At 29.9% G+C, this 18,744-nt stretch overlaps 1 protein-coding gene across 1 annotated transcript; it reads left to right on the plus strand.

Annotated features, from left to right (window-relative positions):
• The first annotated feature begins 199 nt into the window (after window positions 1-199).
• Window positions 200-15,821, plus strand: LOC8275055 (reticulocalbin-2). The gene is made up of 6 exons (XM_002526208.3): window positions 200-725; window positions 1,172-1,274; window positions 1,359-1,424; window positions 13,864-14,019; window positions 14,104-14,200; window positions 15,469-15,821. The coding sequence occupies exons 1-6, from the start codon at window positions 221-223 to the stop codon at window positions 15,586-15,588; spliced, it is 1,047 nt and encodes a 348-aa protein (XP_002526254.2). The 5' UTR covers window positions 200-220; the 3' UTR covers window positions 15,589-15,821.
• Window positions 15,822-18,744: the final 2,923 nt, after the last annotated feature.

An 18,744-nucleotide genomic window follows, 5' to 3' on the forward strand; every position in this document is an offset into this window, starting at 1 on the left:
AAACCAAATAGTTGTGTGCAATGCCTACCAATAAATTTAATAAAGCTAAAAACTTTATTTACCTTACATAGCTAACAATTAACAACTGTTTTTTCCTCCACCAAGCTAATGAGCCTTATAAAGAAAAGAGGAGAAATCACCATCAGTTTATATAATCTTTCCTCTATTAGTTCTCTCTCATTGAATAAAACTTTTTCTTTCTTTCTTTGGTGCTCGAAAAATGGCAAAGGTGGTGGCTTTTCTCGTTCTAGCCACCGCTTTTGTCATTCTCATAATCACTTCTCGAATCAACAAACATAATAGTCCTAGCATTTTCGGTCTAAATCGTCGTCTAGGCTACACCTTTCCGATTCCAACATTCGATCCTTTAGTAGTGAAAATTCAAAGAGCGGCTGAGGCAAAAGGATTGATTAAAAAAGGTAATCCTATTGGTTCGGAAGAAAGGAACTCTAACATCGTTGTTGAGACCGAGAATGCATATGAATATTTAAGTGAGAATGGGACGTTAAACATGACACTTAGATTGATGTTTATATTCCCATTATTAAACAATGCATCAAAGGATGGAAAGGTTAGTTTTGAGGAGCTACAACAATGGAATAAAGAACAAGCTATTGAGCGTTTAACTTATAGAACAGATAAAGAAATGGAATTACACGATAAGGATGGAGATGGAATGATTAATTTTTCTGAATATCTACCTCAGTTTTCCAAGGAAGATATAGGTATTCTTTCATTCCTTTTAGTTGGTCCTTTTGCTTGAAATTAGTATTGTGACTAAATATATTATCACCTTTTGTTTTTAATTTTAAATTTTTATTAACTTAATTATTTTTTTAATAATACAATGAGATAGTAAAAAGTATACTCGAATTTAAAATAATATATTTTTATATAGCATGCCAAAACATTTTTTAGTGTGATTTTGGCATGTTATAATTTTTTTAATAAATTAACAGATAATGAATATTTAAACAAAAATAACATAAATTTGTAAGTTCTCAAGAATTTTAATGCTTAATATTTACAAGCCAATGCTTTAAATTTATATGAGGTTAAAATCTAAAGAAAAAGAAGAAAGAAAATAACCCTAAAGTATATTTATTCTCCTTTTGGTTGCCTTCAAAATTTCTTGGATAGAAATTAAGTAACTATAATGAATGTAAAATAGATGAAAATTCAACTGCGCATGGTGAAGCTGGATGGTGGATGTTGCAATTTAAAAATGCAGATATTGATCAGAATGGGTTTCTCGATTATGATGAGTTTAATGAGTAAGTATTATTATTATTATTATTATTATTATTATTATTTTCTACTCCTACAATTTAATAATTAGAAATTTTATATTTGTATAGTTTCTTGCATCCAGAAGACACCAACAACGACAAAATTCAAAGATGGATGTTGAGAGAAAAAATCAGGTACGATATATATATTCAAACAATATAATTGTTTAGAAAATGATAACATTCTACATATAGGCTAGTTCTCAAGTTAGAATTTCATGTGACTTGGTAGTTAAAAAATTAATGTGCTTCCCAAGCCAATAATTTAGGATTAATTCAATAATATTTTTTATATGTATGTACCTTTTTTTCGCTAACCTAGTAGAAGTAGCTATTATCTTCTCATACATCTATTGTTGTCCTAAGTTTGGGATCTAGTTATAGGGTATTTCAAATTGATTTTCCTTTTTGGCAAGGAGTCCAAAGAAAATAAAGTACCAAAAAATATTATTAAGTTGAAAACAAAGAACCTTAAAAATAGATGCCAACTTTATATATTTACCCTTTTTTGCTAACCTAGTAGAGGTAGCTATTATTTTCTCATAAATCTATTGCTGTCCCAAGTTTGGAATTTAATTATAGAGTATTTTAAATTGATTTTCCTTTTTGGCAAGGAAACCAAAGAAAATAAAGTACCAAAAGATATTATTAAGTTGAAAACAAAGAATTTTAACAATAAATACCAACTTTTAAATAAGGTTGAAAGTAAAGTAGAGCAAAACAAACTAATCTCTCAATGAGTGTTTATGGGCTGAAGAGTGAAGGCAATTTGGAGAAAACTCCTCCCCCGTTAGTGGAAGATGATCAATGAACCAAGAAAGCAAGATTTAGAGAAGATGAAGGTGGAAGGGATTCTACTCCAACCATGTCCTTTAAAGAAAAGCTTTTGAATTCAGAAAAAGAAAAGGTAATAGGTGCCTCTATGGAAAATGAGAATGGTGCGGAGGATTTTGAAAATCGATAAAGACGGAGACTCTCCTTCAATTACCTTTTTCAAGAGAGTCCACTCCCAATTGGCCAAATCATTATAGAATGCAACAGTGGTGAAATTACTTGGGTGCACAATAGGATACAAATCCCTGAACAGTAGATTAGAATCGTTATGGAGGATGATTAGTGACTTCGACATAATAGATCTTGAGAATGATTATTATTTTACCAAATTTAAGTCTGAAGGTGATGTCCTCTATGCCATAATTCAGGGTTCTTGGATTATATTAGGTCATTATTTGATAATGCAAGCCTGAACTCCCTCTTTTGGTTCATATACAAAAATAAAAATAATAACAATATGGATCAGACTCCCTAGGATGCCATTGCACTACTATGATAAGAAGGTCTTGAGATTATTAGGCGAGTTATTGGGTAAGGTGCTATGTATTTATTATAAATTTAAAATGGCTACAAGAGGAAAATTTGCTTAGATACCAATGGAAACCTTGAAAAGCATTTGGTATCTCGCATTAAACTGGATGGTAGGGTTCAAAACATTGATTATGACAGCCTATCGAGGATATGTTTTAATTGTGAAAAATATGGGCACGTTATTGAAGCCTTCATGAAGCAAAAAGGAGAGAATAAGACTTTTAAAGGAACTGAGCCGATGGTTGAGGATGGACTTAATGGCCAGGTTGTGGAAACTCCAACAAGGGTGGTGTCCAAGGAGACAAACCCTAAGTTTGGACCATGGATGATAACAACAAGAAAGGGAAGTCCATGTTAAAATCAAGGATTTGCTGAAAGGACTAAGATGCAAGAATATGGGAACAAAAAAGAAGGAAGGGGATCGAGATTTAATATTCTTGACATGATTAAAGATAATGATGATAAGAATGTTAACCCAAATATCTTTCCTAAGAATAATTCACATTTCCATGAAAATCATATCAATCCCCACTATTCCCAAAATAAGCAAAAACCTAGACAATCTAAACAGAAATCCCCATACATTGACATCCTAGAAAACATGTTACCAAGAATCCTACCAACATGCAAACTCATGCACAACCTAGCCACTAAACATAAAAGCTTACATTGTCACACATAAACAGTCGTCATGCCATACCTATGCATGTACTTGAACCGCTCAAGCATGCCATTGTTAATTTTAGTTCTAGTGGTCCAAGTTCCTCAAACTCTAGTTCCAAGCCTAGAAGACCTTCTATCTTGGTGTCCATGGGTAATGCCCTTCCTAATAAGAATATTATTCTTAAGGAGAAACCTCCTGATATTGGTAGAATAAATTATGAGGGCTTGTAGAATGATGAGCTAGATGACGAAGACTATGTTGTTGATGCTGATGAGGATTGTGAGTCTGAATTTGATAAGGATGATGAAACTAATATGACTAAAGAGGATAAGATGGAAGATAATGCTTAAGTCCAACTTATCGATAATTAAGTATTTCATAAGGGTTTGTGTCCTGCTCTTTATTTTAAGTTTCTTTATGGATTTTAAAATCATTTTTGGAATTCTTAAATGGCCTCTTCACTTGGCTTTCAAAGGGCCTTCAAAAAATTCATTCAGATTTATAATCATAGTTTAGTGGCGTTACTTGAACCAAGGATTAGTGGTGAAAAAGGCATGTTTGTTTATTGAAGGAAGTGCTTTTGAGTGATCCAACCGTGTGGAGGCAATTGGGTTTTTAGGTGGTATTTAGTTACTATAAAAGGATGATTTCGAGATTGAAGTTTTAAAGTCATAAATAATTTATCTATTTCGGGGTTGAGGAAAAAGAAAGGAAAAAAGTCTAATATAATGGTGGTGTACGACAGTTCAGTTGCTTCTATTTGTAGAACTCTTTGGAATGAGTTGTATAGAATTGTTAAGCTTGTTAAAAGCCTTTGGATGGTTGATGGTGATTTCAATGCCATCACCCATGCGTCAGACAAGAAGGGAGGTTTGAGTAAAAGTTCTAGTGTTTGCAGTGTCTTTAATAACTAGATGACTATAAACAAAATGTGTGATCTAAAATTTAAAGGACCTAAGTATAAGTGGTTAAGCGGAAAAGTATAAGAAAGCTTGGATAGAGCAGTTTGTAATGAGAATTGGTTTGTGTCCCCCGTATAAGCTTTAGTTTTTCATCTCCCTAAGATACAATTGGATCATCGTCTGATCCTTGTGAAGTTTGATGGTCGAAAAAATGGTAGGGTAGTGAGAAGCCATTTAAATTCCTTACTTATTGGCTAAAGCATGAAACTTTTAAAGACTTGGTTAATAATGCATGGATGAATGGCACATACTATATAAGAGCTCCAAAGAATTTTGTTATTATAACTAGAAGATGGAATATGGGGTGTATGACAATATTTTTAAAATTGCATTATAGCGAGATTTGTAGTTGTTCAAAGAGCATTAAAGTGCCATGAATCTAGGAACCTTTGTGAGTTAGAAGTTAAACTAAAAAATAGCTTGAGGAGTTATTATTGCATGAAGATTTGATTTGGTTTTAAAAAGCAAGAAAAGAATTAGGTGAGTTGTGGTGAATGCAACACGAAGTGCTTTCATAGGAAAACCATGTAAAGTCGCAAGAAGAACAAAATTACGGCTCTAAAGAATCATGAAGGTGATTAAATTTATGGTCAAGATAATATGAAAGAACATGCTATTGATTTTTTTAAGAAGCTTTATTCAAATGATGGGCATCCAAAACTAGTCTATCCTTTGAGGGGTTGTCTTGTGCCTTTACATGCTGATGAGATCTACTTGTTGATGAAGCATGTTGATGATATTGAGATTATGATATTAAGATTAGGCAAGTCCTTTTATATGAGCCCATTGAAAACTCCAAGTATAGATGAGCTTCATAACTTATTTTTCCAAAGCCAATAAAACAAGTTAAAACATCGGTGTGCTTAGGATTTCATCTCCTAAATTCTTTTTTTTTCTATGAAAGCAAGAGATGGAAAGTGTTTTTTAAAATTTTGCCTTATTCCTTGAGATTTATAAGAACTTCTGCACCTTTTCTCTCTCCTGTAACCCATGTACACCCATTCTAATAACTAGCGGATGCCGCCTCCTCCCTACTTAAACCTTGGCCACTTATTGATGGCCTATACTCCCTAAAGAAAAAAGAAGACGTTAAGAGACCAGACCCTCATAGCCCCACATTTCCCTCTTTGAGGGATTTTGCGCTAGGGGCTTCTCCATCAAATGTCCTTTATTATAAAAGTTGTTTTCCAAGGGTAGTAAAACCTTAATGAGCTAAATAAAACACTCCTTGTGTTAATTCCTAAAATAGAGAGTCCTGACTATATGAAACTTCATCTTAACTTATGTACGGTGATGCATAAAGAAATCACTAAGATCATGGTCAATAGACTGAAAGGTATTCCTCCAAAGTTAATTAGCCTTAACCAAACAAGTTTAATTCATGGTAGGAAAAATGTTGATAACATTGTGTATCCTATGCAATTATGGATATAATGAGAAAGAATAAGGGAAAGAAGGGTTTTATGGACATTAAGATGGATTTGGAAAAAGCATATTGTATGTTGGATTGGTGCTTATGAGACGTCTCCTCAGTGCCGCCTGAATTTAAAATTTAAAATGCTCATTTTTAGGTTGCAACCTCACCAAGGAGATGATCTACCATCTCATACCTTGGCATAGAGATCAATTTGTTTTAGTTTAGAGTCACCACCTTATAGTTTAAGGAAAAAGAAGGAAAAACTAATTTTAACTCTATTTAATTATTACCCCTTGGATAAATAACCAGCATCAGAACCGAGGATGGTTTGGGAGCTAGGTTTAGAATTTTGAAAAAAAAAATAGAATTGCCGAAATTGCAATTTCATTGATATTTGGAATAAAATGTACATTTTGCATGAATGAGATTAAAATATAAAATAAAGCTTTTGAAAGGTTATTTCTAGCTTAATTGTTTAGGATCCTAGAATAGCCATACATCCTTAAAAGGGACTCAAGTCAATCATAAAGAGAGAAGTGCAACATATATAAATGAACAACATAAAACAAAAGAGACAAGATTATGATAATAAAAAAAAGCACGATAAAAATAAAACAAAACAAAAGAAGCATCGTAATATTGTGTAATAAACACATTTATAAATACACACCAAAATCACATAAAACAAATCAACCTCATAGGTTGAATATAAATGTTAAACATACATCCTAACATGACATAGATTGGATCTAAATGAACATATTTTATTCAAATGTAAAATTAGACTAAATGCAACTCAAATGACATATAAACTAAATGGCTACAATAAAATAAGAATAGATCTAAATGCTATCTAAATGGCATTTTGATATAAATGATATGATAATATACTATAATGCAAACCTAAGAGTATATTAAACTACATGGCATATTTACATGTTATAATATAAATAGAAAAGTATATTTAACTATATAGCATGTTAAATGAGGAACTTAAGGATGAATGACATAATAACTAGCTAAAATAAATCAAATAAAGAAAGAAAAAGCAATCTAAACATGCTAATTCACATACTAAGACAAACAAGCATAAAAAATGCATACTTTGTTAAAAAGAGAAGTAAATTACAAAATACTTTGTTAGAATTATATTATGTACCTTTTTAGGCAGAAAAAAGGGAATTACATGCCCCTCTCCATTATTAAAACATTTAAAATAAATAAAAGAATGTGATAATACTCTCTAAAGTTATACTTTAAAGAAACTAGGTTTTCAATTGCATAATATCCAAAATTCATTGGCAAGTGCGGAGCATATACTCTTTCTAAATTCTCAAAATATAAGTTTATTGGGCTTACACGAGAAAAAATTCTAACTAAAATACAAGCTCGGTTTTCTCTTGAAATCGTCGAATTGCTTGTGCTTAGATGATACAATTGTGCTTTAGAAATTTTTGGTGTCGTTTAAACCTCCTAAGGCTACCTTTTATGGCCTAGAAATTCGTCTAAGGGTTGACACATTTCTAATGTGAGATGATACACATTTTTCTCAAAAATTAAAGTTTGGGTAGCGTAACGGCTTGTAGAACCGTAAGGGGGTGCTATGCAGTTCTGCAACCCTACTCCTCGGTTGTCTTATGTAGCCGCATGGTCTGTGCGGCTCTGCAGGGCAACTGCGCACTAGCTTTACTGTTCCACACAGGAGGCCTCCATTCCACATGGTTCCATGAGGTTGAGCCCTACACTTAGTTGTTGTTTCATCGTTTCGTCAATTCCCAGGTCCATTGTTATGTTTGATTCCTCCATCCTTGATGTGGAAACCTCTAATGAATATTTCGAAGCCACTCTAAGTGGGTATGAAAGCCACGTCTTCACAAATTAAAGTGGCTCATCGATGGACATGATTAGAGTCATTATGCATTACATATCTTCACCTACCATGCATTTATCTTGGAATGGTGAGATGGTGAGGTAGTTTAAGCCAACCGTGGGGTAAGACAAGGGGACCCGTTGTCCCCATATTTATTTATTTTGTGTATTGAGAGACTGGCCCAAGGCATTGAATTGGTTCGAAGAGAAGGGGTTTGGAAGCCAACTAAGCTTAGTAGGAATGAAGTAGGGCTTATGCACCTTCTTTCTACAAATGACGTACTTCTTCTTATTAAAACTACTATGGAACAAGCTCAAGTTATTTCATCGGTCATGGATCATTTCTGCAATTACTCGAGTGAGAAGGTGAGCAAGGCTAAAACTCGTATTTATTTTTCAAAATTTGTGGCAATTAGGTCCAAGAAAGATATTAGTAGTAGATTGGGTCTCACTATCACAAAAGGCCTTTATCACTATCTTAGAGTGCCTTTATTGCATACCAGAGTGAATAAACTCACTTATCAAGCTATAGTTGATAAAGCGGATTGTAAATTATCAATGCAAGTGCCTTATCTTTTGTTAGGTGTTTAACTTTGACAGAAGCAGTGATACAAGTAGTGTTGATATTTGCAATGCAAATGACTAGACTGCCTAATTCGGATCCTAAATGGAAATGAAAGCTAGATAATTTCTCTAGGGAGGAAGCCCTACAATTCATAAGACAAGCTTGGTTAATTAGCATTTCATGTCTCAGCCTAAGAATAGAAGCGGTCTAGGTCTCAAGTTAATGAAACCTACGAATGATTCACTTATTGTTAAGCTCGGATGGGGCCTTATCACTAACTAAGATAGTCTTTTGGTTCAAGTATTGTGTTCAAAATATGGAATTCAAATGCAAAGGCTGCCTAATATTTTGTTTGTTAAAAATGGCTCTCATCTTTAGAAAGCAATTTGTGGAATCTAGCCCAAAGTTTTAATGGGGGCTAAATGGCAGTTGGTAATGGCAACTCAATCAGGATTTGGTGTGATTTATGAGTTACTGATGACAAACCCTTGATATGGCATTCTATGGGAGTTAGTCCTGCAAATTGAATCGATGACCACCTCCAAGATTATATTATATTAGATGGTAGCTCAGATGGGGTCTGTGTTATCAAAAGATTTCATGCGATTATTTCTATTATGGAGTGAGTCAATCATCCACTTTGGTATCTTATTAAATAAAAATAGTGATATTGTTCAACCGTTAATCAAAAATTTTGAATTTTGGGAAGTATAATGATCATCCAATAAGAAGGGTTTTCATTTTTCAAATGAACATTTTGAAGATCTATTGATTCTATTGCAAGTTTTTTTTTTCTTACCATATTTTTATTCGAATAGCGTATGTGAAACCACCATTGGTTGGTAATGATCATAATGAAATTTATTGGGTTTTCTCCAATATTGGCTCCTTCTTTGTCAAAAGCGCTTATTCCAATTTATTCCATGCAGAAGGGAATGTGGAATCACCTCATTGGAAGCTCATTTGGAACTAGCATGGCCCTCAAAGGATTAGAGTTTTTCTTTAGCTAGTAATGAGTGAGAGATTACTGAGCCATCATCAAGTTTTAGTGTTGTAGTGGAGGACATTGAAATATTGACTACATAATCCTTATGCATGCTCGTCATAATAAGAAGATCACGATTGAAAAGGAATAAGACATTACTAGTTTAATTAGCTTCCATACTTAGAAAGTACATGAGAATGTGAAGATATCTCAAGTGAAGTGTAGAGTAACAGAGTGGACAAAGGCATTAATAGACACATCATGACTCTCAACGGCAATAATATCATCAATATAAATGAGTACGTAAATAGTATAATGATTATTTTCAAAGATAAAAAGAAATGCATAATATTTAGAGTTAATAAATCCTTAAGTCATAAGAAAGGATCGAAGCACAATGTACTAGGCACAAAGAGCTTAACAAAGGCCATATATAGCTTTGTGCCACTTACAAACCTAAGTGGGAAGCTAAGAATTAATGAATCTCTATTTTTATTGCAGAAAAATAGTTTCAGTGAGAGTACCCTGTGAAAAACATTATTAACATATGATTGTTTCAAAATCCAATCACGAGATACTACTATACTAAGTCAAAATAAATAGTGATAAGTTTTACAACTAGGTTAGATGTTTGATTGAAATTAATACACGGACGTTGATGAAATCCTTTAGTTATAAGGCAATCCTTGTAGCAAGCAATGGAACCATCAAGATTCTTATTATTTCGGTAGACCTATTTACAAATGGTATTATTTTAAGTGGGGATATAAGGAATCAGAGACAAGGTGTTGTTATTGCAAAAGGCTTAAAACTCTCTATACATTGTATTTTGCTATTCAGGAAATCTTTATGCCTAAGAGAATAAGGCAGGTTTCATAGAGGGGGCCTAATGAGCTCGCCAAAGTAGAAGTAGAGGTGTTGAGAAGTGTTTTATTTGAAAATTTGGCTTTAGACTTTTATAACCATATGTAAAGGTGGAGGTAGGTGTTGAGAGTGAATAGAAGATTTATATTAAGAATGAAAAGGAGAAGGAGAAATAAAGATACGAGAAGATTAATTACCTATGAATAATATAGGTTGGAAGCATCCATTAAGAGAGATAATAGAATCACATTGACTCGTGAATTGAAAAGATACCAATATAATGGCAATATAAATATCTAGCATATAATATGTTCCTTATATTATTTATTTAGTATAACTTTAAGAAAGTCTCATACTATTATTCAAATGCATGAAAATCCCTTATAACTCTTAACCCGAATACTAAGTTGTTATCATACTAGATTTATGATTTATTTAACATAAAAGAAATTAGGCTTATTAATAAAGAACCCAATAATCCTTTGAGTATTATAATATCACTAAAAGAACCCAATAATCTCATTAGTTTAAAAAGTACAAAAATACTTTTAATTGTATTTCGATTACTTTATATAATATAGAAGCTAATTGTTAAAAGTAGCTTCTCATTGCTACATTAAATCGCTTCTTATGAACTGTAACCTCTATTTTACCTCCAATTTGGACACACTTGAATATTCTTAAGTAACATAGATAACATCACAAGTATGGAACTTATGAGAGAAAAAGTAACAATTGAACCAGAAGAAGTAATAACTTGGTCCAAAACTTTTCTCGTCTACTGCTTTGCTTACATAATTTCGGCCATATGTTCATAGTTATATTTCCTATTATTATGCCTATTCAATTTAACAATAGATAGTTTTTTACTGAATTCTGTAACTAGGCATATAATTATTGATATTTGACTTACAAGCAACTCATTTTTCTTCTTCCTACAATTTATCTCTGACCTTAAACTTTAATATTATCCTAAACTATTATTGAATACAAAAATAATCATTAAACTTTGAACTCTAATATATACAAAGTTTTCATCTTTCTAGGTTGATGATCTAGTTATAAGTTACTTCAATTTAAATTGTAAGATGACATCATTAAAAGAGATCTTAAAGATCTCTCAACTATTAAAAAATTTCTTAGGAAAAAAAATCAACAAGCTTATAAGTTTAAAGAAATCAAATTTTTTTCTAAATTTCTTCTTTTTATTCTTTTTTTATATTTTATTCAATTTATATGAAATACAAATCCATAACTAAAAATAACTTTCTCTTACTATATAAGATAACAACTCATCATAATAAATAAATTATCCTATACAAATTACCATTTATAAACTATTATCTTTATCATGCCTCTGATTTGGACATATTTGAATGTCTTTTACTAAGTTGTACAACATCATCTAACCTATCCCGTTTATTTTTGGACCTTAAGACTTTTTAATAGATATTCTTAAGTATTTAAAAGATATTTGAAAACTTTCTATAAATAATTCTACTTCTACCATCAAAACTACTTTTTAAAAATCCTTTTAGTAAATTAGACTCCAAATAAGATTTGAACATAAGCTCTCCCAATACTTAAGATAATTCAATATTGATGAGCCAAAGCTTATTAATAAGGTGCTATTCATTTTTATGATATAAATTTTCCTAAGCTTTCCTTAGGGTTTTCCACTATCAACAAATTTAGCTCTTTTTTTGGGGCATATGGCTTGCACACATAAATATTAAATAAAAAGATCATTTTAAAATGATAAATAATAATTACTTATTTTATGAATTTATGTTTCATATATTTTGATTTTGATTTTTATGTTCTTTGATCTTTTGTCTATAATTGCCTCTTGCAAATCTTATTTTATATTTTACCACTTTTAATCTCTAATTCTTTGCTTTCAAAACCCTAATTTTCCCTTCAAATTCCTAATAAAAAATTATTGATTAAATATAATAGCATGAACAAGAACATCTGTGTGATAGTTGCAATAATAGTACCACCAAGTGGCATAATATTGTGGTATAGGGGCCTTCATAAGCGATGTCTTCATCCTTACTAGTGTCAATAATAAGAAAAAAACAACATCAACACCATATAGTTTTAATTTTAATTTTATTTGGGGCCATTTTTGTTGTTGATGTTCTTGTTACTAATGTTTGTATTGATATTACTGGTTATTACTACTGCTAGTTATTTTCGTATGAGTAGTGAACTTGTTGCAAGAGGTATTGGTTATTGTTATTGATATGAGCGATATTGTGGTTATTAACAATAGTTGTAGTTATTATTGTTGATATAGGTAATGATATTACAAATTATGGTGGTACTTATTATGGGATAAGTACAAAAAATGTACCATGTGATTTTACTGTTTTACAACTTAGGGTATATGTGTTTTGTTTTTAGATAAAAAAAGGTATGTGGTTACAGATTGTGACAAAAAAAAAGGTATTTCACTGTTAAAAAGTCTTGATTTATAAGGATTCAGTCACCTCATCTCCGATCAACCATTATTATCAAGTTGCATGTGTTTGATAACATGAGTTTGGAGCTTAACAACTTCTAAATCTATTATTTGACCGTTAGCTTATGATTTAAGAAGTTATTGATTCGATGAGATTGATTTAACGGTCAAACAATGACATTTTAAGTTATTCAACTCTAAACTCATATTATCAAATACGAGAAATATGATATTGACGGATGATCGAGATGAAGATGGCTAAATCCTTGTAAGAGATATTGGTTATTATTATTGATAGGACTGGTAGTGTGGTTATTATTGTTGACAATAGCAATGATGTTAACAATTATGGTGGTTTTTATTATGATAAGTATAAAAAAGTATCATGTGGTTTCACTGTTTTACAACTTAGAATATGTGGTTATTTTTTAGACAAAAATAGGTATGTGGCTACAGATCGTGATAATAAAGTATCTCGCCGTTAAAAAGTGTTGGTTTATAAGGATTCAGCCACCTTCTCTTCGATCAACCATCATTATCAAGTTGCGTGTGTTTGATAATATGAGTTTGGAGCTTAACAACTTCTAATTCTATTATTTTACTGTTAAAGCACAGTTTAAAAGTCATCAATCTGATGAGATTGATTTAATGGTCAAAAAATAATATTTTAAATTATTGAGCTCTAAACTCAAATTATCAAATACGAGAAATATGATATTGACGGATGATCGGGATGAAAATGGTTAAATTCTTATCAATTGATAATTTTTAATGGTGAAATACTTCTTTTTATCATAATTTTTAATTACATATCTCTTTTTGTATAAAAAAAAATACATATTTTAAGTTATCATTGGTGAAACCACAATGTGCTTTTTTGTATTTATCCCTTTCATTATTGATAATGGTGGTGCTAATATTGTTAGCAGTGATGATGAATGTTACTATTGTTAATAGTGGAGACGGTGGTGTTGTTGACGATGATGATGGTTTGATAATAATTGATTGTGATGTTGATTTTTATAAAACTTTATTAAGAGAAAAATATTGTCATTAGCTATTAAATAATTATTTCTATCTATTAATTTTTATTTAATATTTTAAAAATAAAAGAATGCTAAATAGCCTATTCACGTACTAACTTTCTCTAATCATATACGCGCACAAAAAAAACAGGATTTAAATGGCTTAAAAATATTAAATATGGAGTTAAAATAGCCTAAAGAAAAAGTCAAAATGGTTTATTTATTTGGACACGAAGTGAAAACTTCACCGGCCTAATTGAACCTTATTCTTTCCTGATTGGGTTTGAGGTGGAATATGGCTCTTCAAAGTTGTGGATTAAAAATTACCTTTTCTAATAAAATTCCTTAATTAACTAGTGGGTGGAATGAAATGTCTCATTTAAATGTGCAGGCTAATGGATGATGATGGAGATGGGAAACTCAATTTTGCAGAGTTCTCCATGCATGTTTATAGTATTTACAAGATTTATGGAGAATTTGAAGCTAGTAGAAGTAATCTTGCAACTGCAAAAGAAAAGTTTGAAGAACTTGATACAAACAAGGATGAGTATGCCTCTTCTAAACATTTTCTCTCTTCATAAAATATTTTCTAATCAATTTGACTATTGACACTTGATATTGTTATCTTTAGATTCTTGGAAGTGAAGGAGTTATTGCCCATCCTCTGTTACCTTAAGCCAGGAGAATTATCCTATGCTAAATATTATGCAAGCTATTTGATACAGGAGGTAAGTTATAGTATATAGGGGTCAGCATAGTTTGATTAATCAAAAACCACGCTACCATGAAAGATTAATCATATTCATTTAAATTTCTATTTTTTAACCAAAAATAGATTTATAAAATAAAAACTATTACTTGAATTTACCGAAAAGCAGTCGGTTAATCACCAATTTCATAGTTAAGTAAAATAAATTTGAAAAAAAAAAGAGAAAAACTAGATTCGGTGAATATATATTTGATTAAATGATGAAAATTTAAAAATTACTTTTAAAAATTATATATAGAATTATATATTTGAAAAAAATTCTATATACACATAAAAATTCAATTTAGTGAAAAATATTGTTAAGAATTGGATAAAATATTAAATAAAAAATTAAAACTTGTACATAGTAGATATAAAAGATTATAAGAATAAAAAAAATAAAATTTAACCATTTTAATTAATTGTTAGTTTTTTAGGAAAAAAATTAAAAACTATTGTTCAACTGAACTTTTTGAAAAGAGAAAAAATATTAAACTAAAACCGACTAGCTCAAAAATTAATCGATATTTTCAATTTAAATTTTATCGATTTTTGGGTCGGTTTAGTTTGATCAGTTTTGTTTGCTCACTCTATTCTTCAAATAGACAAAATAAGCAAGTAGTATAGAGAAACACATAACTTAATATTTTATTGAGATATTTTATTTTTATTTTTATTTCAATTAAAGACTTCTATACATATTTAACAAATTTTTTATTTATTTAATTAAACTCTTATACTTTTGTTATTGATTTCATTAAGGACTATTGTGTCCATAATTAAAATAAAAATAAAAATATAATAGCTCAATGAAATAAAATAAAAATTTTAAGCCTTAATAAAAAAAAATGAAAACATGCAAGGCTTAAAATTATATTTTATCAAAAGAAAAAAGGAAAAACTTAATAAGAGATCGCATGCGCAAGGCATTATTATTCTCACGATGAGCACTACGTAGTCTACACCAAAAGTTCCAAGTGATCAATTTCTCTAATGCAGGAAGTTTATTTCACTTGTTTCTTTAACAAAAACAAATTTTGTTCAATTTTGTAGTTCTAAGATTTTAATTAAATTATTTAGTCCATTTTTAGAAAAATAAAATTAAAACAAAGAAATTCCAATAGCAAGATATATTATTTGTTAAATCCGATAATTTAGTTTCTATTAACTTTTAGTTATTTTAGTTTGGAGCATATATTTAACTACCTAACTGATGGTTTTTCCTTTTTTTTCTTGTTTTGCATTTAGGCTGATGATAATGGAGATAATTATTTAACTCTTGATGAGATGCTCAATCATGAAAATACATTTTATACTACTATGTATGACAATGATGATTATGACGATGACTTCCACGATGAACTGTAAATCATATAAGAATCTAAATTAGTACATGAATTGCAAGTGTTCATCATATAAGAATCCGAAGTAGTATATGAATTGTACTTCGAAGATCATAGAAGGTAATACCTATTAGGACTAAGATACTAGGTTGAAAAAGAAAAAGAAAATAGATAGAAAATTATGTCTAAGAAGCCGATATAGTTTGAATCAGATAAACAGTGCAACTAATTTATTGTAATATAATAAATTGATAACCTTATGAACAATGTCCTCAAATCAATTGTCGCAAATTGATTTACCTCTCCCTGTGCAAAGTGTTCTTGAAAACCATGTCCGATTGCTTTCCCATTTCAGTCTTTACGCATGTTTTCAACTGTATACCCTATCACCATTATTTACTGTCTTGGCCATCCTTTTAGGAGCACCATGCATGCAAAACGCGTCGTTTACATGCCCTTTACCGTCTTTTACGAGTACTTCTGCATATCGTGTCAGTGCTTTATAGGGTTTAGAGGAGCACATTGGCTATGTACTACTTTGGCCTAAGGTTTCACTGAATACCAACAAATTATGTTGCCGTATGGTAGGCTAAAATTGACATTTACCTTTTATACAAACAAAATTACCTGGAGACCACCCTCACTATAGCATAAAAACAAAGCAACCTGCCGTCGATAATAGGTGCATAGTGCCTATACAAAGGCATAAATGTATAATAGCAAAATAGACCAGATTTTTTCATGAAATTTGGCTCGAAATATTTTATAAAGCTTTATCATATAAAATCTTAATAAAAAAAGATATATAAAATTTTGATGTGGCTTACATTAAATTTTATTATATTATGTATTTTGAATATATATATATATATATATATATATATATATATATATATATAAAGTATATCAAATTTTTCATGAAATTCTAGTTAGTATCTTACAAAGCCATATCATATAGAATTTCAATACAAAAGGGTACATATGATTTTGATTGGCTTATATAAGAATATATTATAATATTAAATACTAATTAATGTTTGTAAGTTAGTACTTGTAAGTATACGAACCGTTCTTATAATAAAACGGTAAATCCATATCGAGACTGATCTCTCAAGAAACTATGAGACACTCATTATATATATTTATTATTAATATAAAATAATAAAAATAAATCTAAATATTCTAAACCCGTATTTTGAGAGAATAATATTCATAAAATAAAGTAACCAAATAACAAATAAATATGCAATGCAAATGCTTATGATTTAAATTATTATGATGAAAAGTAGTATTTAGCCTAGTCAATTATTTAGTAATCCCTTTGTTTTAACCTTAAGCGTAGATCTAACAAATGAGATGGTGATATCCCTTTTTCCTTTAATTACTCAAGCTAATAATGCAACTAAATTTTTTTTTATACCAACATAGATTAAAGTAAAGATAGCGTTCCTAATACATTCAATCTAAATATTTTCATAATAAATATTATTATTAAATTAATATGATGGTCGACCAACAATAATAACTGAAACTAATAAAGACATGATAGCAAAAAAATTATTTATCAAATAAAAGATAATAAAGTTCTTACAAAGTAATAAAGGCTAAACTAAATACTAAAAAAAATTAGTCTAACATCTCTAATTCCACGAACATGGTAATTAAATAGTTAAACATAGAAAATAATAAAAAGTAAAAACTCCTTCAAGATCCAGATTTCTTCAAGGCAAGAAGATGATTGGTCTTTACTCTTCAATTCTAAAATGCTTTCTTTGATCTTAAAGGAATAACTAAAAACAAAGATTAAAGTGTTTATCAAGAATTATAAAGAATTGTTGAGATAAGAATGATAGACAGATGCAAATGGGAGATGTGGCAGAGAGCAGATAGAAGAGACCTCTTCTCCTCCTTTTAGAACTAGATTTATAGATATATATATATATATATATATATAAGTGAGATATATACACATATTTTTACCATATTATATTTAGAAAGTATATCATTAAAGCTCTAAAATACCCTAAATATATAATTTGGACCTATCAAATATCCCCACATTCAAACCTTTACTTATCCTCAAGTAAATAACAACTTATGGATTAACCTTTGCAACAATCATGAAGAACAATTGTACTCAACTTCAAGATATTATTCAAAAGAATTTTATTAATGCACTAATCATGCCAATCCAAGAATAACTTGAATCATAAGAATATTGAAAAAAAGTATAAACTTAATAATTGTTAACAAAAGATTCAAACATCCAATCCTTCACCCATGTTTCACAACAAATAGACTTAATCGTCTTCAAAGGATACAATTGTGATGCATAATCTAAATCATAATAACCTTATTCAAAAGGCAAATTTTCATTCATAATAAGAGATCAATAGGCATATTTCATAACACTTGCTTTTAAGCTATTATTTTTTTATTTTTTTCTTTTCTTCTTTCCACCCCTTAGATTTAAACTTCGATACTTAAGGGATTACTTTCTTTCGTGAGATGTTATGCCTTTTTACACAAATACAAACATGGGTAATGAATGCACCTGATTACTCAACAAAACATACATCAAGATGTTTTGCATACTCATAATCTTAATTTCTTTTTTACACGAAAATTAACATTGGTCATAAAAATTCTTAGTTACTATGTAACTAAAATTAGCGGAGTAGAGTATATTAACTAAGAGCTTTTACTTACCCATATCATATCTCACAAACTTAGATAAGCCATACACTTCTAATTATACGTAACTCAAACTTGTTAAACTACTCATCATGTCCATATGCAAAGAATGGATACTTGACCAATTTAGTACAAATAAACTCACGAGTTCACATATTTATAGTAAATAATAACTCAAGAGTTCAAGAAACTTAGCATAATAGCATTATTTCATCCTTATATAGCTAAGTAGAAAAATTAAAAATTTTATAAAAATTATTCAGCATTGCTAATCATATGGCATATTAATTAAATAAAAAAAAATATTCTATTTCCCTCCCCACACTTAAATTGATATTCTCCTCAATGTCATTGTATATATAAAAATATAAAAAACAATAAAGGAGAAAAAAGATAGAATATTCTCTTGGATTTTAGCAATGCATAGTAAGCTATGAACTTGAATTTCAATCCCCACCATCTAAATCTTAGTAGCACACTTGAACAC

The sequence above is a fragment of the Ricinus communis genome, chromosome 1 (assembly GCF_019578655.1).
Source record: "Ricinus communis isolate WT05 ecotype wild-type chromosome 1, ASM1957865v1, whole genome shotgun sequence".
In the NCBI taxonomy this organism is placed as follows: Eukaryota; Viridiplantae; Streptophyta; class Magnoliopsida; order Malpighiales; family Euphorbiaceae; genus Ricinus; species Ricinus communis.